The sequence below is a fragment of the Corticium candelabrum genome, chromosome 15, assembly GCF_963422355.1.
Source record: "Corticium candelabrum chromosome 15, ooCorCand1.1, whole genome shotgun sequence".
Taxonomy (NCBI): domain Eukaryota; kingdom Metazoa; phylum Porifera; class Homoscleromorpha; order Homosclerophorida; family Plakinidae; genus Corticium; species Corticium candelabrum.
This window is the reverse complement of record NC_085099.1, coordinates 5506073-5528504: the sequence shown is the minus strand read 5'-3', so window position 1 is coordinate 5528504 and position 22432 is coordinate 5506073. Positions and strand designations below refer to the sequence as shown.

Here is a 22432-nt window from a genome sequence, read left to right as displayed (position 1 = left end):
AATGTAACCCTAGCACATGCGGGCTCGGATTAATTGCCACTCCCTATATAACAACAGGTCTCCCCCCAAAAAAGAAGTTGCAGTCCCATGCACAACCCCTTGTCTGGATCCACTACCATAAGAACTCTAGCAGTTATTTATACTGTACAGGGCAGCATCGGCCGCACTAGGCTCGAGTGTCCAACTCGTCGTCTCCCTCCCCCAGTCTATTAGCGTATCCTCCCGATTTAGGATTTAGGGTATAGGTGATTCTATAAATAGCTAAAATTTTGTTTTACACATCGTGCTGCGTATACATCTCGACAAATATTCGAGGCCATCAAGTTGCTCAATATTCGGAAGTTTCCGTTATCAGACTTATTGGGCAAGTTTTCAGTGTTTTAGTTGCTAGCTAAATGAGACATGTGAGTAGCATGCGCTAGTTTCGTATAACTACGCCTACTTAGCGTGCGCTATGCTTGACCACAACATTTGCTTCCGACGTCCTTGAAACCATGCAGTTAGATACAACTGCTACACGAAAAAGCTAATATACACTGTTCAATATATTCTGATTTGATTAAACGGCCGATATACTACGAAATTTTATTAATTAATAATCTTCTGTTCAACGTCGATAGACTGTATAAAGTCATAAACAGATTTAACATAAACACATGTAGTAAACTAAAGCACTACCTCTCATGCCAGATAAACTATTTCCTAAGTAATTAAACAAATTTTCTTAGATTCCAATACACATCTACTGTTCATAGTTAAGATCCCACACATCAATGCTACTAACCTCCAGACTCATCCGTTGCCTTACGCACTTGAATTGTATACGTCACGGACTGGTGCAGTTCTTCCTCGTCTTGATGATGCGACCAAGCGTCCTCTTAGCAGGACACTGTTTGTAATCGTCGCTGCCAGCGACGGTGGTCATCATTGCCAGGCACTCGAGAATGCGCAAGCGCATTGACGGATCGCGGTCGGTCATCTGGCGGCAGAGTACTTTCAGCCACGGGTGAGTCACAGCGTCGATGCGGTCGGCAGCATCACCGCCGACGGCAGAAAAAAGATCGAGAAATGTCTGTCCGAGGCTGAAGATATCGCCTTCGTTGGTGACGTACAGCAAATTGTCTGCGTGCTCGGGAGCCACGTAATCAAAAAACTCCACTTTCGAAGCAGAACATGGATTAAATGCCGTTTCCCGGATGTCGGCAAGTTTAGCGACCATGAGGGCATTCACGAGAACGTTAGACGGTCGAATACAGCCGTGAGTAATACCGATACGGTGTAAATATTCGAGACCTTGAAGACAACCTCTGGCCAGGTCGACCATTTCGCGTAGCGATAGAGCTCCCCCCACCTGCGTAAATCCTGTTATCAGTTCGGTTAAATTCCCTTCTGCAAGTTCCATGACGATGCTCTTGTGATCTTGAGTGAGACCGTAGACAGAAATGACGTTGGAATGTCGACATAGAACGACGTCGGCCAGAAGAGCCTCCGGTATGAAGAGGTCACGACGATATGTCTTAACAGCAACGGGAGATCCACCCCACAAGCCTATCTTCACTTCTGCAAAATAACAAAAATCGGTGAAAACAACCATACAGCAGAGTTGCATGAAAGAGCCACTTTACCAGCAACAGTTCCGTGACCGAGTACGGGATATTTGCGGCCACAGTCCAAGCTGGCCGAGTTAATCGTCAACTCTGAATTTGACGGATTTTCGACGATGTTGTTTATAAACAGCCAGTTTGCCAGACCTCTAGTACTCTCAGTCATCTGCGCCACTGTAGCCGTCGTCTCACCAAGAGCAGTAACAAGCGCATCATTCAGAGGACTAGACTGACCAACAGTAGACATTTGGTCGATGTCACTAAATCCAAACGTCCAGTCGCCTCTTCTACCAAACGCCCGACGCCGTTTCCTCCGCTTTTGATTACCGATATCACAGCGTTCAGACACAGGACCATTTGCCTCATCCGGCGACAGAGTTGTTGGACTAGTAGGAGAAGACAGAACTACTGTGGCATCCGAGTCTTCTTCATCCTTTGAAATGAAATTGGAGAAAGTCACCGCCTTTTTCCTTTTCTTTGCTTGCTTCCTTTTTAGTAGCGGCATGCCGTCCGTCTGCTCCTCGTGTCTTTTCACGTGTTCCATCAGCTTGCGCTGAGAATCATATCGAAGGTCGCAGAAAGGGCAGCGATACTTTCTACTCAAGTCGTGCGAACGGATATGTTTCTCTAACGCTTGTCTCTTGTGAAATCCCTTGTCGCATTTGTCGCAAGGAAACTTCTTGCGGTGCGTGCGTAAGTGGCCGGAGAGACCGGGATGTTGGGCGAAGCGTTTGCCGCAATAATGGCAAGAGTAGCGCTTCTCTCCTGAATGTAAGAGCACGTGCTGTTGTAGGTTGTTGATGGACCTGAACTTGCGGTCACAAAGACGGCAAGGATAAGGCCGGTCTGCCGTGTGGACGATTGTGTGACGGCGGAGCCGCATAGCGTCTCGAAAACGTTTCTGGCAGATATCGCATTCATAGATGAGAGATGGTTTAGCATCGTCGTCGGTCACTGTAGAGCAAGCAGTCCGTCTAGCTCTAGTACGCCGTCTCTTCTTCTGTACAGGAAAGAGATGTCAAGTCACAGAATTTCTTACGGTACAATTATTTCATCATAGCTGATATGATAGACAGGTATATAGGAGTATATACAAGATTAACATCACGAGTATTGCTGCAACTGCGGCTTAGAGACGAAACCAATTCCAAGCTATGGGAAGCAAAGATCAGTCGAGCTCGGTGTACACCAATTCATTAGTCATGATATTTGTCAAGTTAATTAACATACAGCATCTGCAGTACAATCGGCTTGGCAAACCTGTGCCCCATTTGCCCGTGACAAAGTGAACAAGTATAGTAATGCATATTTTTCTGCCCAACCTAACTTGTTAGACAACACAACTCTAGTTTAAAGTATCGACTGAGTTTAAAAATGAGCGTAAATTTCTTGCAGTATTGGCCTAATGACTGGTAATGACGCATGTGGCTGCCTCACAGCAAGCTCAATTGTAAGCGGCATGACACATAGAATAACAGTCAACAAAGCATGTGCCAGCAAAATTCTAGAAAGTCTTGGAGATATGCAATATCAATATTGCAAATGCTTCAAAAATGCACTCACTCAAACATCACCCTTTCTACCCTAGAGAAAGACTAAATTATGGAAATACGTGACTATTGAAGATATATCTCAAAGTAATACACAACATAAGCCAAATCCAATAGATATCGATTACCATAATACATTCTAGTTAAAGACTTTCTTATACTGTAAATTCAAAAATTTTAGTACTCATAAAGTTTAGTACTTCTGCTCATGAAATAGTTCGTACACATGTTATTTTACTACAGGACATTGGTACTGTACTGTAGCCGAATTCAAATGAATCTATCTATAAATTTTAGTATTCATGTTATTTTAGTACAACCAGGTATCAGTACAAAAATAACTAAAATTTTATGCGTACCAAAATTTCTGGATTTACAGTAGTTAGATCTCTGATAATACATAAGGTCTCATCATGTACTTTACATCATCTCTGGCAGCAAACGTATAATGTCATGTATGAGTTCAATCCTAATGCTACTTCGTAGTGTGCAGGCCCACAGGCGGAGAGGTTGGGTGAATTTCAACTAACCCTAGGTCTGTTTCTTTCCTAAGTCAACCAAAAATACTATACGTGGTCTTGCTTATAATGATGCATACAGTGTATTGTAACTTACACAGCCACACACTTTACTGAAGTGAGAAAGAATTTCTAGTGAAGCAAAACCAAGTACATCACCTGCATGCAAAGAATAGTGTAGTTCAATGCAAAAAAACTAAACCTATGCAACTCAGCCACAGTCCCAACATTTTCATAGCATATTGTGAATGTGAGCAATAGGGTGCTGACATGGCTTACAAAGAGTACGACTTCTCTGGCACTAATTCATACCATGCACCCCATCACAGACGTTGAGAAGTAAGATCATGCATTGCATCTCAGATGAGTTAGAACTCTTATAAAACCGTAACTTTTAGAAATATTATCAGTGTACATGTACTAAAAGAGCAAAAATGTAGTGAGCATACCATAGCCTACTATTGCAATAAAACGGAACTAGCAACTCTGTCTAGCATCGTGTATGAACATGTCAATTTGATAGTAATCTGAGCATTAAAGTAGTTGGTGTAGGTACAACTGGTAAATAATTACCACACACACCTACTAGATGCCTTTACCCAACAGCCACTGTCAACATGTAATGACGTCATAATGACGTCATAATGACGTCTAAGGTCCGTTTTACTTACTAGTATTCCAACCCAATTGCTGTACAGTAAATGTCTATGTCACAGACTATGTTCAACAGTGACAATGGCTTAAATTGGTTCTTTTTAATAGCATTTCACACACCCTCCCAATTGCAAACACGTGTTACATGTGTCAACAACAGTTCCATGGCTTATGACTTAGCCATGTTATCATGACCAGTTATGGAAACTAAAAATAACTTACAACAAATTGAATTAGTTTGCAACGTCAGAGATGATAGAATTACACCTGCCTAAGTCTGACAAAAAACCAGTTTGTAAGATTAACTACCTGATGCATGCCCAAAGTTTAAATGACAACAAAACTGGATCCTGTTTTCGAGTTTTCATGTTAGCAAGTCTTCAATAGTTAAACAGATTGACTGACGTTTTACAACTAAATTGCAATCAAGTGCCTCCGGAAAGACTTAGGATAGGAAACTTCTGTAAATGGCAACAAAATCGTATAAAACGTGATTGCATATTTGTGCCTAGTTGTTTTGCATATGCAAATTCTATTTTGATACCATTGAAAAAATCAAGACATAGACCTGATAACACAACAATTAAAAACACTATTAATTGTAATTCATTAATTGAGTATTAATTGTGGGTAATATGGGTGTACAAGACATCAGTCATTCAATACTCAGATCTGCCCATAGACAGCAGCAACCGTAGTACATACATACGTACAAAGCTGCACTAACAGACACACAAAATCAATTGCAACGACATACCATTGTTGCTTGATTAATGATATCTGGTTGTATTTGTATCTCATCAGTGTTCACTTTGCTTTCCAACTCGCCGCAGTTATTCTATAAGCAAACAGAATTACCACTTAAGCAGTACTATTAAAGATTGCATTTTATGAGATAAGTTAAAGTTTGATGAAACCGATGCATGCCTGTGCTAAAATACCAAAAATACAACAGCACTGTAAAGCAAAACAGATAAAGAAATACAGAAAATATTTCCTCAGAAAAGCACACATAAACAGTCATTGTGATTGCATAAAAGCAAGACTTAATCAACAACAAAATTTTAATACCGCCAAATGATTTTAATTAATGGACACTCTAAAAATGGAAACAATATACTACAAACCAAAAAACTCTGTGACAAACAAAGCACTACTCTAATGTTTCTACTAGCATCTGGCAACAACTACTTCAACAACACAAAGCTGCTTAAACAAGCTGATAAATACGTAGTAATACAACATCACAGTAATAGCTACTACAGACATACCACTGTTGCTTGATCAGTGATTTCTGGCAGTTGTTCTAGGTTGCTCAAGTTCACGCTGCTTTCCATTTTCATGTGATTAGACATCCTACAATAAAGTATAGATTATTATACATACAGTAAATTGTGCTGCATAGATATACTAGAACTATAGATACTGTACAACTAACTGCCTTTACCAATGCACAGAACGCATAGCAACACCAGCATTACTGTCATCATAGGCATAAGAAGTTTTGGAGGTACAGGAGCCAAACACAGAAATGCAGTAAAGCGGAAAAATTATTGGGAGCCCATGCCCCTTGGCTCCCACACGTATGGTTCCTAGACCTATGGTCCCTAGACCTATGGTCATCATTGGCTTTACCCATAAAACCATTGACCATAAACTCCTGTTAGTGCCAAATATCACGGTAACCTATAGGATTCTTTTTAATCTTGGTTTTGTCTGCTGCCATGAAAATAATTAACACTCTAATTCATATCCTAGTTACCTCTGCTATCAATGATCTCTGAAGCATTAATTTTTCTTTGGCTTTAATATTTTTCACAAGGTCAAACAAAGTGAAAAACCAGACACCCCACCATGTGACTTCACAGAAACAAAAATCACACTTTCCCACATGAACTGAAACATGTTTAATCTAGTTCTAAATTCCAATTAATTAACTGTTACCACTTACACAGTGTCCAACAAAATAAAACCAAAAGATAGTAAGATCATGATGCGTATCACGTCATAGTATTAGAGTACCACAACGGAACAATGATATAGTGCACAATGATATAGTGCAAGGATGCAAACACTTGGACAATCAAATTAAAATGGCAGAATCTGACAATGGTAGGTACCACCTCTACTTCCTGTTCCTGTTCCTGTTCCAAATCTGAGCTGGCAACAAAACAACAAGCAAGCCACCAGACTAAAACACTATATTTACACAAACACCTTTGCAGACAAACTTTTTTCAATACTGTCTAACTGGTACGAACAAGCTTAACCCCTAGGTGCGCACACAGACATGACCACCTAGATATTACAGTCCAAGCTACTTGCATTCAACTCAACATCAAAATGGAGGTTCAGCTGTGGTAACAAAGGCTTGCCACTTATGACAGGTATTCAACAACTTGAGTTTGTCACAGTGATGACACAAGGCACCAAACAGTTGCACTAATTACTAAAGATCCAACTTACCTCCAGAAGAGCCAAGTTGTGTAACATCGACCCTACATCTTCCTCTCACAAACACCAAGGTACTGTACACTGAATTAATTGATTACAGCATCCCTCTGGAATGGCAGGGTCAAACGAGGTGCAACAGTGTCAGACAATTGTTTCTGACAGATGTATGTCTGACACCTCTCTGAGTGAGGGTGCATGCTAGCTGTCTCTTGTAAAGTAGACAGACACTTCAAGCAAAAAATGCGCAGCAAAAAAGAAGTCATACCAGCAATCAAGCGGTATTTTCTAGAGACCTAAAGTAAAGACATTACCTCAACCGACTCCCTGCATAGCGATATTATTGCGAGTAGAAAGCCTACTGCGTTCCAACTGCTTGAGGTTTTCCCGGTCACGTGACCCACATCCGCAAAAAAAATGTTATTTAAAAAAACAACGATGGAAAACATCCTACTTCCCTAATAGAGCACGAATTTAGACAGGCAAGAACGAGCCAATGCTGTGTTGTTCTTAAATTAACAACAAATCGAAATATAGATTAGGATGCTACTGTACTAGACGTTAACTAATTGACACAAGACGACACCAGACGCAGGTGTGGCTAGCGAGTGATGACGTCATGCTGTGCGCAACTAAGCCAGTCTGGAAAACGAATTCGGGTACTTCTCTACACATAGATAACCATACGAATGCGTATCACGTCCGTTGCGCTCACCTCGTGCTGTTACCTTCGGTTTCCATAGCAGTTAAGGTGTTCGAACTCGAGCGAGAGCTTCAACGTAGATTAGAGCGCACAACTCGAGACGTTGTGGCGACGGTGTCTGGCGATCGAGAAAAGCAGGAGCTGCTGGCGTGAGGCGCTAAACTTTACCGCAAATAACCCGGATGCTTTAAGGGACATGTATGTACGTACGTGTAACGCCCATCGCGTTGCTGTGGAGATACATCAGAAGGATACGAGACCGTATGGACTATAAAGGTTTATGACGTTTTACGTGAACCATAGAGTTTATATACAATTTTAAGGATAAAAAGATGAAAGAGTAAGGTAGGATATGTAGTCACGTGACTAGGTTGCAGTCACGTGACTGGATGACTAGCTGGCGTGTTGCGCTGTATCAGAGCGCGTGTCGCACGTGCGAAGACCCAAGTGAAGAGGATTGCCTCATGACGACTTCTGGTGACGTTATACGATGAGGTCTCGACTGGGGGCTCGACGTAAGCAATGACTGATTGCGATTCGAGGCAGCAGAGAGCGGGCGCGAGGACGGAGGACGCTCTGACGTCGTCCAGGCTCGCGGACGTTCTCACCGAACTCGATAGTAAAGATTTGGAGACGTCGATTGCGGCGAGGGAGCTGCTTGCGCGCTCGTTGCAGTCGACGCGTGAATCTTGGCTCCTCAACGGACTATGGGAGCACTGCATGAGGTCGTGCTCGGACCTGTCGTGTAATCTACTAGCCAGCACTCCGGACATGCATTCAGGGGTGAGACTGAAATTTTTCGTGTCGTCTTAGATGTTACTTGCTTGGGTTTATTTACTGTGGGCGTCGGCAGCTGTTATTTGATAGTTTGGATATGCGCACGAGGACTGTTTGGTTTTGGGCAATCATATGGACCTTATTTGTGGTTGCTCAAATCGTTCTATAATTCAGGCTTACTTAGTCGGTGATATAAATTTATGCGTGTATGGAAAGTCTATTCAATTTTCAATTTTAATTTTAATTTATTGAAATTTGACATTATATGATATTTCTAGAATATCTCAAGAAGAAACAGCACAAATTGCTATTGTAACGTCAATTAATCCAAATTTAAAGCTCTGGGTATTTGAAAAACAAAGTGTAGTGTTTTTCATTTGTTCTAAAATGAAAATTGAAAATAGTAGGATTCTTGTTTTGTAATGTCTAGGTGCCTTTGTAAGATATTTGCACACATCAGGTGCATTCTAGGTGACACATTGACAAACAAACTGCTCAAGTAACAGGCTAATACCTGTAAATTAGTAGCAAAGCAGTAAAGATCCACAGAATTGTCTATGCCTAGCACAGTGCACCTGCACTTGCTCTAATTAGGCGCTAAGCAGATCATCTTTTTGTAGCACAAATTACTCAACACAATGCCTACACAAAAGTGATAATTAGCTACCAGCATAAAAGAAGGACACCACAATAAGTGGTGGACTGCTTTGCGAGAAGCTCACTCTAAACTGGCTGAATTGACTTCCAGTCTGTCTGTCGGTATGTCACTATGTACCTATGTTTGTGTCACGCTTGGGAAGTTTGTTGAGCCAATCAGCAATTGCTTGGGAATGCCAAATGTAGGTAACGTAACAATAGCATATCGGTGTGAATCACTCTCAGGAATTTGTTGAGCCAATCAGCCGTTTTTGGGGACACCAACAATGGGTGACATAACAATCCCGCGCATTATGACAGAAAAGCCGAGATGTCATATCCATAGTAAAAATATTAAACCTTCGTCAAACTGAGAAGCGCAGAGTAAAGTTCAGGCTAGAGTTGTACCCGTCTATTACATTTTTAAAGAAGAATTGAAAGTCCCATGGGACCATGCATGTGTACCGTTGCGCACGACCAACATGTCATCCGTGATCTTTAAGAGAGCAATATGTTGTAGTTGTAAGTAGTATGAATGATCGTCTTTGTCTTGCAAGAAAGATTCGGAGGAAACACTAACACTGCTTTCTTCTGGATCTGGTCACTACATTTCGCTTCACAGTATTTCTAGGAGACGTACGAGATCAATCTTTATCTGTATAGTTACGACGAATTATCATCGGAACGAAAGATGCTAGCAACGTACGGCTCAACGAAAGCATGATAATCTCATCCACCTCTTGATCAGACTCAGTAGTTAATTAATTAACTGCAAGTGATGCAAGATTGAGCGCTACAGAATCGAGAAATAATGTGGATAACAAGCCCGCTCCGTTTAAGAATATATTTACAGGTGTAAGTAGGACTGATGATGAACAATCGACGTCGTCTTGCAAGAAAGATTCGTAGGAAACGTTGCGCTGCATGCTTTCTTCTGGATCCGGTCGCTACACATACATGTCGCTTAATTCACAGTATTTCCCGTGCACGTACATCAATCTCTAGCTACGACAAATTTATTCTGATGGAACGAAAGATGATAGCAACGGCTCAACGAAAGTGACAGCAACGGCTCAACGAAAGCATGATAATCGTGTCCACCTCAAGTGATGCAAGCAAGAACGCTACATGCAGAATTGAGAAATAACGGATAACAAGCCAGCTCCGTGCAAGAGACGCAGCTGTCACACATGTGCATGTACTGAATTTGAAGTGTAGTGTGGGACATTGATGATGTTTAGTTAATTATGTTTAATCACATCGACGGATCCCTGGGTTTTCAAAGAATTTATACATTCTAGCAACAAGCTAATGATTAATTAATGATAATGACAATAAATAGACAAAAGTTAATAAAGTTTACATTAATATTCACAATAAATACACACACACACACACACACACACACACACACACACACACACACACACACACACACGTAGCTCTGAAGCGACGGTGTAAACACAGCTTCATTTACTAGTTGAACTGTATATGTTAATTAAATCTGGGAAATTAGGAGTCTAGAGAAGTGTTGGCTGGAATTATACTTATACCTACAATTACACCTATACCTAGCCTAGCAAAAATTCCAGCCAACACTTCTCTAGACACCTAACTTCCGAGATTTAACATAATTACAAGACTCAACACCACAGACCGCCCTAATGAACTAAACTGAATTAGCAGAGCTTTATCGATTACTGCAAGGCACCATTCACTTGGTTGCCCCCCCCCCATGTTAATCAATTTTCAATTTTCAATTGTGAACAAAATGGTTCCTGACAATGTGTATTCAATATTTAATTTTTTATTTTTTATTTTTTATTTTATTTAATTAAGGAATTTATTTAGCAGTTATTGCAGACCATTTTATTAAAATCTAATTTTCAAGACCAAAATTGAAAATTGAATGGACGTTTCATACACTGAGTATAGATTGTCCACAGCTGTCAGTAATCTGTTCTGGGGTATTGGTTTTTACAGTTGAATCAATGCTCTAACTGTTCTGGCTGTACAAAATGGATGCATAAGACATGGTGGTGTTGGGTCAATGGCCATGATGATCTTTATGCATCTCTCAGTGAGTGAAACTCAAGTGAGACCTGCATCATTGTTTTCTCATATTTGAGCTGAAGATGATGGTGTCCATTTTACTATGTCGTTCACATTTATTCTGTGTAGACAGAACAGTCGGAGAGTGCTAATTTGAGGAATAAAATGTTGGAACTAAATAAGATCTAGTTAACAGGTTGGGAACCAAATAAGCTCCAGATAATTGCTTGAAACAAGAAGTTGGCAGAACTAAATAGTCCTACTACAGTGTGTAATCTAGTAGTACTGGAGTCAGTCATTTCATGTGTTTTGTTTTTCAGCGATTATTTGAGAAGTTGAATGATGGCCTTGTGAAGCAAAAAACACGACTTGCGTCATTGACTGTGTTGGAGTATGTTATCAGACAGCAGGTATGTGTAAGTTACGTCAGTACTATTGTGCATATGTGATGTGAAATAGATCTTGGTCTCAAAAAACTTTTTTGTTTGTCTGAAATGTTAGTTGTTGAATGTCTTGAATAGTTATGGTATTAGTTTAATATCTGAATTTTTTGTGGAATAATCATGAAAAGTAGGATGATACAAGACACTGTTTAAGATCATGTGCCAGTACAGTTTATTTCATAATATTATGTTCACACTAGAGACTTCATAACCAAGCCAGTTAGAGTAGAAATGATCTAAATGGCCAGCATCGACATCAAAACGATTTCTTTATCAAGTATTTGTAGTAGAGTTAAGTAATGCAATCTTAAAGCAAATTTATTTGGTGTGGCTCAGTTCTGAAGTTGCTAGTGTGAACACTGTAAACTTGATAGTGCAGTCGGGAAACTACTGAGTTGCATAGAATAGAAGCCTGTGATGAAGGTAGATGATAGACTCAGCTTGTGTGGACTCTATAGTATTTTGCGTTCAATTATCCAAACTCGGCATTCAATTATCCGATTCAGGCAATCAGTTATCTGAATTGCGCGTTCAATTATCCGTTGCTTACAGCTATGCAATAACATGAAAAACTAAATAACTTGCATAGTCTGCGGTTGGGCAGTTGCTCGAATATCATCATTCATCAGCTGTCTAGGCGCAATAATTGTGTAATTAATCTTGAAGTTAACGAAAATTAGTTAGCCTGTGTGTTGTACAGTGTACCTTTGCTTTGCACTATTCAATCTTGGTGTCCCACGTTTCCGCAGAGGTAGGCTCGAGAGTCCAGCCGGTCATCTCTCTCCCCCCCCCCCCCCGTGACAGAGAACGACCGGCTGGAGACATTTGAAGGAAACCGCTGCCTCTATCCTACAATCAGGATTTTACACGTTTAGTTAGTGTTTGTGCATGCACATGTATTCATGATAACTGCTGATAGCAATGCCCGTCGCATTGCCTCTCCATTAATGCATTTGTAACTGAGTAGTCAATTGCTTTTACTGTCTGATATCACATTCGTTAGTGTGTGAACGACACCTGCATGTCGCCTTCTCCTTTGTCTTCCTTTTCGTACTTGGAAGAATAGGCAGTGCATGCAAAACAACTTCTAGTCCCTCACGGTGTCGTACGTTGCATGCATTGAACGAGTAGATCATCTACAAAACATGGTATTTGCACTCAACGCAGGGCGACGTTCAGAGCTAAGATTTGCGTATGTTGCAGTAAAAACTTTGGTTGGCCTCTGTAGTAAACTTTGAGTCTAGCACTCTTAGAACGAGAGACAGACAACCAGAAGAGCTGGAAAGAGTCGACCTGTTGTTTGTAGACTTGGATGGCACGTGTCGAGACTACACACACTTGCGTCAGAGCGAAATTACATTAGCAAAGAGCCAATAGCGACGTGCATCCCTATCGAGGATGCACAAACATTGAACGGCACTCTGATTGGAGGATAGAGAGTCAACGGTTTGTTTGAGTGGCGAATGTCTCCAGCCGGTCTTTCTCTGCCGTGGGGGAGATGACCAGCTGGACTCTTGAGCGTACCGTGGAGGTTGCTAGCAAACTAAATCTACATACCCGGTATCCAGGAAACTTACCACACCTTGCTCCGTCCATCGGTTTTGCACGTGGTGCAATGGTGTAAGCTGTGCATTCTGTGTGATACCATGTAACAGTTCCATATACGGATAAATGCATCGTTAGCGGGTGTCTAGCTATTCAAAGAGCTCGAATTTCACTAATTATTGCCTTCCCATCTTACACATGAGTGAGCATCATAGCAAGACGTCATGAAAGAAATGTGAGCAGTTGAATGCCTGAATCAGATAATTGAACGCCGGATTTGGGTAATTAAACGCAAAATACTATAGTAGGAATCGAATGATATATGACACTATCAGGCTGGTTGGTCATTTCCAAATGCTTTTTTAAGGTTTGTACTCTGCAGCACATCATGGCGTTGGAATCTTGGAGTCTTGCTGCTGTGAGTCAGGATATATTTCAACAATGGATTTCATGGATTTCTAGTGTTGTTTGCATTTCTTGAGGTCATGTCACTTTGTAGTTTGCTCTGCAACTTTTCACATGCATTCAGAGATTAGAAAGGCATTAGCCAATTAACAGACGTGACATTACTAAACGTAGGGGATGGAAGGACAAAAGGACAACCACAGACGATGGATGGACTGCTAATCGGATCTGCCAAACGTTCATGAAAGAGTTTTTACCAGAACAGTGTAATTCATGTTTGCGATTTGCATGATATTGTCGGAAATAAACAACACGACTTACCTGTCTGCAACTGCCAACATGAAATCAATCGTTTTCCTGGTATACCACATTTTATATGGGGGATTACCACATTTATATGGAGGGACCTAACGTTGCATAACCATGAATGGCATTTATGTCCGCATGGGATGACTTGTGTTTCTTTGATGATTACAGACTATTTTAGCAGTGTTATGGAATTTGTGGTTACGTGAAACAACCGGCGCATTATATAATTTAGATCTAATTTTGTAATACTTTGTGCGACAACTGTATGATGGTTTTAAGAAGGTTGATACTGTAGCTGTGGGCGCGAGTGTTGTAAACACTCTTCAATTACTACTAACTAGTTTTAGAAATAGATCGATGTTGAGAAACACTGGCATAGGTTTGTTGTTGTTGTGCAGTCTGGTTTCAGTTATGAACTCTGCTACAAGGTTTGTTGTACCAAAAATGTATGACCAAAACCAGAGCAGACAACATGTAGCAAGTGAAGATACTTGTGATTCATGTCGGTAGCATGAGAGCACTGTCAGTTAATTTTAAGATGTGTAACATCACTGGGTGACATGATGAATGTACAGGTTTGATATTGAGACTAGATTATAAGTGCAATTACAGTTTTGGGCCAGAAAAAAGTATAAGTCACATGTATTCTTAACTAAAGTTGCTCTTCAAGTAGATGCTTTAGTTGCAGTTGCATGTAATATTTATGTTGAGTCTTGAGAAGTGGTGTGTTCAATTTGCTATACAGTTGTATGTACAAACAGATACGAGCACATTTGTTCACACTAGCATTGTTACACAATCAAACCGAACTGAACCAATCGGAACCAATCGAGTCACAGAATTGAGAATGCTTGCATTCACACTGCAAGAAACGAATCGGCGGTAGTTCTCTATTATGGGTGTGTCTTCTCAAATGCATGTTACCTGTTTGACATCTGGAGGCCACTTGTGCTAGAATTGCGCTAGAAGCTACTGAGCATGTGCTAGCCATAAATGGCAGCTCGGTTTGGTTTGCAGTTTACTTGCCATGCAGTGTCGCGAACGCTTGTTTCTTTTGCATTTGTGCCTGTATGTGCCATTTTTGATGCTGCTGAGCATGTGCTGGTTGCAGCTCGGTTTGGTTAGCATTGATGCTACACGTCTGAACTGAACCAAACTGAACTGTGCTAGATGAGCCAGCACAGCATGGTTTGGTTCGGTTTGGTTCGATTCAGCCATGTTCACACTACAAGATGAAACCAAACCAAATCACACTAATGAGCTGGCACTACAAACTCTAGTAGTGTGAACACGCTATTACTGAGGCAACTACCATGTTGTTGCTAATCTTCGTTGTTGTAGTTGTTGCATTGCAAGGGAGTGTTGTTAACTGTTTATTGTCTTCATGTATTAATGTCTTCATATGGTTTTAGCCGACATGGTTATACAAGATCTCGCAAACCAACTTGTTCACCAACATTATTCGATGTCTGAAGGTAAGTCACAACAACCAATTGTCATTCAGACATTCTATTGCTTTATTATTGTTTGGATCACAGACAGACGACAACATTCCTAATTTAATGAATGGTTTGGTGGTCATTACAACTATTCTGCCAAGCATCCCAGTCTCAGTTGGGCCATTCTTAAGAGAGCTCTTTGTAGTGTTTATGAGACTGATGATGATCTGCTGGACTGGATACTTAGGTAATATGACATTGCTACTTGTTGCATCTTTGGTATTGGTGTACTGCATCGTTTCGTTTAGGTAATGTACCGGAGGTTCTCATTGTGCACTTGCGTGTTGGGGTACACGCTTTGTTTTGTCGCTTGTATGCTATGTATCCAAAGAACTTCCTGAACTATTTGCAAGATCAGTACATGTCTAGACATGCTCACATGGTAGAAACTCAAGAGGCAATACAGGTATTTGTTTATCTACTTTGTTTAGACACTACTGTCATTTTTATGAAGTTTATTTTACTTGCTTTGTCAGCTGTGCTCTCTATCTATGTATCAGATTTCTTCTATAAATTTTTGATACTTTTTGAAAAGATTGGAATAATAAGACTTATACAGCAAGTGATGTCATAGAATTATTTGCAATATTGGACTCTAACTAAAGACTTCACTATAGACTAAAACTGCTGAATATGCCAAGAAATACACTTTTAAGGCTAATTTGTTTTATTAATTTAATTAATTAACAGGGTTAGAAGTTTGTATGACTGTGTGAATATTATGATGGAATATCATATCCATCTTTCTCTTAAATTTAAATACAGTAGTTTGCAGACCGTGGCCTATGTGCAATTGCTTGATTGAGGATGGATTGTAAAGAACTGACAATCAAATGAACTAACTTATTTTAGCTACCATATGTGTGTGACAGGGTTCTCCTGAAAGCCACCTGACCAAAGTACAATTGCAAATGAAAAACGAGACACGATCTGGATTCTAATTAACTGTGAAAGTCGTAATTAGAAGGCGAGTCACAGTAGAACAATTGCGTGGTCAACCAGTTACCCTTTCCGCTTTGAAGTCATTTAGTACATCCAGACATTTCGTTTGTGTGAGAAAGGTCTGGAATTCCAAGGCTATGCAGATGCTCACGTTAGTGTGTAAACGAACACGAAGATGAAGAGGATAGTGGCAGGTTTAATAACGTTATTCTTTCCCGTATTGGGGTGAAAGTCAAAGAGAGCATGTTCTGAAGAGACAGAAGCTAGAAGTAACAAGCCGGAGGAAACCAGTTTGATTCAAGCGGATGAAGGAGCTATGCCACAGGCTGACCACCATAAGCTACTGTCTGACTTTGTTAATTATTTTAGTTATAACGGCAGTGGGGGCTTAACTAATTAATACGCAGTTTGAAATCATCAACAATAATAATATTAACTAGCCAAGGTTTGGGCATCTGAGCGTCTGTCACCGAAAGAGGTGTGTCTTGCAACTGCCGTCTCTGCCACGCTATTTTGAAATCTTGGTGTTCTAGAACCCTGATATTATGAGCCATAACAAACAGGACTTTGTAAACGTCATAAAACTGGGCAAGTAGCGTACTCAAAATGTATAGGGGTTAGCTGACTTCTGGTCTGTGGGGTATGTGTGTCATGAACTATGTCTGTCATGCTTGTAATTCTATCGTGGTTTTCAGAAGGCTCATGACTGTGGAAGAGAGGGTGTAAACACAGCTTTAATTCCTAGTATTGATGAGAGTATTTCTTTGTCTGTAAGAAGCTTAGGCTGCTGCTTTTTCTTACTCTTAGTATCTTTACAAGTCTGACACGGTAAGGCAGCTCATGATTTTAAGATGTTTATTTGCTATTGGAAACTGGACAAAATTCTGTCAGCACTGTCTTATGAGCAACCATTTGCCCTAAAGAAAGGTAATAGTTAGAAGAGGTTTGAAAATAGCATATGCTACTAAAATGCGCTAAACAGGTGATGAAGTAGGTAATTATATGTAGACAAAATCTATTATGTCATGTGACTAGCAGGATTAATTTAATGTCCTGAGGCTGAGCTCAGGACTTCAGTACCTTTTTGAAGGCAATGAGTGATAGTCGTGGCGTACTGCTAGAATAGTAACATTAGCTGAAACCGGATATCAGATTGAGATGATTACTTTTTGCTTTGTATTGAATATTGCTCTGTGTTTAATTGGTTAATCATAATCTTTTGCTGGATTATAGTTAAGACAGGTATTTATATGGTTTACAAGTACTGTTACTCCAATCTGCTTAACTGACAGTCTGTTTGTCTGCTTTCTCATTGTAAAGCTTTGTTATTGAATTGCATTCTTGTTTAGTCATTTTTGGAAACTGTAAGACTTCATCCACATGTCGTTTTTGGAAATCTCCAGTGGGAGACATCGACGTCTAAGTTAGTATTTGCAGATATGAAAAACGTCTTCTCTACAACATGTTTCATTCTGCAGGTGGCGAGGAATTGATGCTCAAGCCATAGAGACCGAGTGTTCTAAACTGTTAGTTAGTGATAGCAGAGGATCATATGCTCACACTGTGCTGAACAGGACTAATGAGACGTCTGTAAAGTCATCATGTGAAAAGTTGCATTGTTTCGTAATTCCAGAAAAGGCATTACCACCACAACTGCTGCTAAAAGAAGCAAGCAATAGGAGGGAGGAAACGCACAAGTTTACATGTAGTGAGTCTGATAGTGGAGTTGCAACGGATGCTGATCATCAGTCATCTGTGTCAACAGCTGAATTATCGATGCAGTTTGTTAGTCCTTCTATTGCTCTTGGGCTGGCGACTCCACCACCGTCTAGAAGTATTTCGCCTAGTGGTAGTAGCCATGAGGTGAGCTCGCTAATGGCTGCACGTTATGGCAATGATTTTAGTCATCGGTCAACACCGACGACGACTCCAGGTACTCGAACTCCTCGTACTCAGCTCGACTCAGAGTCACTTTCATCAAGTACATCAGGTCCCACGCCATTGTCTGGAGCAGCTAGCTCTGCAGTGCAGTCTCGTCGAGGATCTGCAACGTCGAGTGGAAGACAGAGTCCGTCAAAGGGTGGGTACTCACCGTCTCTTCGTCACAAGCAAGTACTCTCTAGTAAGCACAATACTGTAGAACAAGTTTTATCATCTACTTGTCAAGAAGAGGAGCAATTCGCAAAGGGCATTAGCAGTGGTAGTTTGCCTAAGGAAGAGGTTGATGTAGACATAACGTCGTCAAGTCCGAAGGTTGTTCTTCATCCTGATTGGAATGATGGAACTGTTGTTTATGATGCAGTGACTGGTAGTAATGACCTCGGGCTGACTGAACGTGCCATTACAGATGTTGCTGCAAGCAAGGTTACGGAACATGATGCAGACATGGTAGTCAGTACGGGTGTACCACATACTGATGTCACTGAAGTGTCTGTCACCAGAAGTACGGGTGTATCTTCTTTTACTGATCTATCGGTCTCCGAAGATGTATTGGTCGCTAGAGACAGATCTGTTTCTGCTGACCTGGCTGCACCTAGAGGTGGACGTAAAACTTTGAGTTCTACAGTTCCAGTGTCTAGCAGTTTCAAACCATTGCAAGAATCTTCCAGTATTCTTCACCGATCACGACATCTCAGTCTGTCCGGTTGGATGGATGGTATATCTGATCTGGATCATCATTCTTATCACAGCAGCATTCGTGCAAAGCTGCTTGCTCAAAGTCGACGTCAAGGAGCTCCATTTGCAGTACCCACTGTAAGTCGTCATCCGAGGTCAGTATCACTAGACTTCATTCATGCTCTGCCAGCGTTCACACCATCACCCAACAAGCATCGATCTAGTGATGATCTTTCAAATATGTCAGAACCTCACTCACTGCCGCATGATTTTGTGGCAAGACCAGCTCACATGTGGAAGAAAACAGAAGGAAAAGAGAGCCGTAGTGTCGAGAGTTTACCTGAAATGACCATGCTAAGGCGGCATCAAGCACTCTTTTCCCCTGCAGCTCCTCATCCTTCGTTTAAATTTAAGGAAAGAGCCAGTAGTGATGAAGGTAGAATATTTAAATCATCCGCTGAGCTAGAAGTGGGACAAGGAGTACACACATCAGAGCTTGTGACAAACGTATTCTTTTTGGATGAATCTGTAGAAACATTGCATGTATGTGGTCACGATAGCTCGGTTCAAGAGGACCAACTGGGTGAGGCGACGGATGAGTTGGCGGATGACGGCAATTATCAGAGAACTGGGGATGATGATACTGTAGAAAATACACTGAAGCAGTCAATCTCATTCAATGACTTCTCTAACTTGCGAACTGTTCGCACATTTTCACGCTTGCTACCATCTGTGCTACCTGTTCCTGCTGATTTGTCACACGAAGTTTTGGGATCTGAACAGAGAATGATTGCTCAAGGAGGCGAGTCGGGAGCAACTGTTGGTCATGCCCAGTTGGCTCCAGCGGAAATACTAGATCGATTGTTGGAGTTGGGTAGTGCACTTCATGCAAAGAGAAGCAGCAGGTATGTGGCACATTGCAAACTACTCAGCTATTGATGTTATTATATTACTATTGCTATTGAGTATGTATCGTGTATTGTATGTGCAATGTGCTTTGTGAGCAATTAGTTGGACAGTGTTGTACTAACTGATGTAGCTGCATGCTTTCTTATGTCGCCAGCTTTGTAAAGAAATGAGCTGCTGTTGATTACTCGAGGCACGGAAGCACTAGGGTACAAGTAACGCCAGCCAGTCGTGTGACATACGACTCGCTTTGCCTTCTGCATAACATGTACCCAAATAAATAAGGAAGATTCTGCTATGATGTAACAAACATATGACGTTATTTTACTGTATTTGTTTCATTGCATTTGTAGCATTCCCATGACATATTTGGAAGGAACTGATTGGTCACATTTTGGAGGTACGCTTGCAATTGCCGTGTTTGCCGGACAGTTTGTTTAGTCTTCATATCTTATAGAATCTCCTCAGGCCGATGAAGTTGCCATTTTGAAGAGTCAAGTGCTGTTGCTTCATGCACAATTGATGTACGAACGTCATCATGGGCAGCAACACGCTAGAAGAAACAGAAGTCTTCTCAGCAGAGCGTTCCAAGCTGAAAAGCTAGAAGAACAATCATGGGCTTTGGTATTAAATTCAAGCAAATCAAAGTGATCACCGTTCTTAATACCATGAATTATAGCAACATCAACTGCAAATGCGGCAGGAAGATATGGAGAAAATTCGTGTGCAAGCCGCATTTGAGCGAGATCACGAACGGTATATAACACTTGCTTTCATTTGTGTTTGGCAGGTTTTGTAGATTCGTGGAATCATGTCTTGTCTAGAGTAAAACTCGATAATAGTAAGAAATTAGAGGAGGCGTTGCAGCGTGAACTGACGATGATTGCAGAGGAGAAGCAAGTATTACGCGAAACAGAAGCATCTGCCGTGGAGAAAGCAAAGACCATGGAAGCAGAAGTCGATCGACTCAATGATGTAAGTCAGACGTAGTGAACCTGATGCCATCTATATCATTTTTCCGCTAGTCAGTTGCATGTATCAACTGTCAGAAATAGACTGAGAATTCTCTGTGCAAGTTAAATGTGTTAATTGAAGACACTTTTAACAATTGTGGGTACTGGGTGCATTGAATATTGTGGTGAGTGGTGAGCGTAGAGAGTAAGACTTTTTTCATTTACAAATTTAAAAGGCTAACAGATGTTCAAGGATATAACCATTGTGTTGATCCAAGTGTATGAACGCTTGCTTTGAGCAAACAGCTTGTGAACATGGAAGATGAGTAAAGACGACAAATTGATTTGTCACGAAACTTTGCAAATGGACATAGCTATTTTACAACAGTTAAAACATGTCTGTGTGCTTGCTTGTGTTTGTGCACGTGTGTGTGTGTGTGTGTGTGTGTGTGTGTGTGTGTGTGTGTGTGTGTGTGTGTGTGTGTGTGTGTGAATAAAGTGAGTGTGTGTGTGTGTGTGTGTGTGTGTGTGTGTGTGTGTGTGTGTGTGAATAAAGTGAGTGTGTTGACAGCAGTGATTCTCGTGTTAGTTATGTCTTGTTTCGGTAATTTTGTGTCATACCTTATGCAATTCTGAACTATTGTATCATACGTTCTGATGTAGTGCGGTTCAGTTTACATCTTATGCCATCAGCAGATGTTGGTGTTGCAGGTAGTGAAGAAATTGAATGGCAAGATATTCAATCTTGAAAGCAATCTAGCAGATTTGTCACCTAAAGCAGCAGCTGCCGAACAGCTACAGCAACAGGTAACTCCCTACTTGTAATTATTACACTCTACTTTTGTTTCGAATGCGAACTTGATTTCTAGGTGGATGGGCTAAGCCACGAAGTACTGCTTTTCGAGGAGATGCTGGACGGCTACAAACAAGCCGAACAGCAGCATGAGATGATATTGGTGCGTTTGGCCGAGTCGGAACGGACACTGAGTGCAGCAAGGTATGAACTAAAACAAAGTCAAGATCAACTGAGATATCACACTGCACAAACGATGATGCTCAATGCCAAAGTAACAGAACAAGAGACAACTGTTAGCAATATGGTATGTCACTATTTCTTGTTATGTGGTCATTTGGGTCACCCAATAATGTCTTCAGACCCAAGCTGCAAAGCAGCATAAAACTATGATTAAGAACGTGAAAGAGCGTTGTCAGCATCAGTTACAGGTTTGCTTGTTGTGTGAACTTACCATCGAATGTTTGTGGAGTGTTTGTTGGTTAGGCTGTAGATGACACGTGTTCTGCATTGAAAGTAGCCAACCAAAGGCTTGAGGCACACATTATGGAGTTATATGGTCGTCTTGAATATAGTAGTTCTGGACATCATATCCATGTGCCTGGAACAGCATCGGAGAGTTCTTCCCTCGGATCGACTCCTGGCACTGGAGTGTTGCCAACATTATTTCCTCGTTCTCCGGATTCCTTCTCTGCTCTGCAACCACCATAGTGTCTGGTACTGAAGTGAAAATATTAACATTTAATGATATTAATTGATTAACTAATCCAGGACAGGACTAGTACAAATAGGCTGTTATATTTACAAATGAGATTCGTTTATCGGTGGCTGCACTACAGTTGTACGTAATCAATGAGTTCACTGAAAGAGCAAGCCATGTGTAGTTTCATAACCTGTATCATATGTTATTGGAAATACATCTTGTAACACAGACTTTGGATGTTTGTAATGTAGATGGGATCTATGGGATGTTTCAGTCCAAGAATTAAAGCTGGATGCCAATTCAGTACGCAGTGACTGCTAATTAATTAATTAGTGATATCACTGAAACGCCCAGATTTTGTGCAGTCAGCTTG

General features: G+C 40.9%; 2 protein-coding genes across 7 annotated transcripts; one reads left to right on the top strand and one right to left on the bottom strand.

Moving 5' to 3' along the window:
- Positions 1-539: 539 nt before the first annotated feature.
- LOC134191464 (uncharacterized) lies at positions 540-7724 on the bottom strand. Of its 6 annotated transcripts, none has more exons than XM_062660078.1 (5): positions 7493-7724; positions 5598-5682; positions 5084-5164; positions 1626-2604; positions 540-1560 (listed from the first exon to the last, which is right to left on the bottom strand). In XM_062660078.1, the coding sequence occupies exons 1-5, from the start codon at positions 7516-7518 to the stop codon at positions 827-829; spliced, it is 1905 nt and encodes a 634-aa protein (XP_062516062.1). In that variant the 5' UTR covers positions 7519-7724; the 3' UTR covers positions 540-826. The 6 variants fall into 6 exon arrangements, with proteins under 6 accessions (XP_062516062.1, XP_062516067.1, XP_062516065.1 ...); XM_062660083.1 differs by having other exon boundaries at positions 7506-7724; XM_062660081.1 differs by lacking the exon at positions 7493-7724 and adding an exon at positions 7092-7152.
- A 205-nt stretch (positions 7725-7929) lies between these two features.
- Positions 7930-22283, top strand: LOC134191247 (hamartin-like). Its single transcript, XM_062659846.1, has 15 exons — positions 7930-8263; positions 11266-11355; positions 15060-15122; positions 15186-15333; positions 15395-15552; positions 17438-17511; positions 17567-19609; positions 19964-20010; positions 20068-20234; positions 20290-20366; positions 20435-20585; positions 21275-21370; positions 21433-21663; positions 21719-21787; positions 21843-22283. Exons 1-15 carry the CDS (start codon positions 8003-8005, stop codon positions 22065-22067), a joined length of 3900 nt encoding a protein of 1299 aa, XP_062515830.1. The 5' UTR covers positions 7930-8002; the 3' UTR covers positions 22068-22283.
- Positions 22284-22432: the final 149 nt, after the last annotated feature.

What these genes read in the sequence shown, in the direction of transcription:
- LOC134191247 (XM_062659846.1), top strand. Translation starts at nt 8,003, where the DNA reads ATGACTGATTGCGATTCGAGGCAGCAGAGAGCGGGCGCGAGGACGGAG. An exon ending in ACATTATTCGATGTCTGAAG is followed by an intron (nt 15,123 to 15,185) that starts GTAAGTCACAAC and finishes TTTGGATCACAG; the next exon opens with ACAGACGACAACATTCCTAA. An exon ending in CATGCAAAGAGAAGCAGCAG is followed by an intron (nt 19,610 to 19,963) that starts GTATGTGGCACA and finishes TTGCATTTGTAG; the next exon opens with CATTCCCATGACATATTTGG.
- LOC134191464 (XM_062660077.1), bottom strand. Translation starts at nt 6,318, where the DNA reads ATGATCTTACTATCTTTTGGTTTTATTTTGTTGGACACTGT. An exon ending in TCATTAATCAAGCAACAATG is followed by an intron (nt 2,605 to 5,083) that starts GTATGTCGTTGC and finishes TTTCCTGTACAG; the next exon opens with AAGAAGAGACGGCGTACTAG. An exon ending in CGGTCACGGAACTGTTGCTG is followed by an intron (nt 1,561 to 1,625) that starts GTAAAGTGGCTC and finishes GTTATTTTGCAG; the next exon opens with AAGTGAAGATAGGCTTGTGG.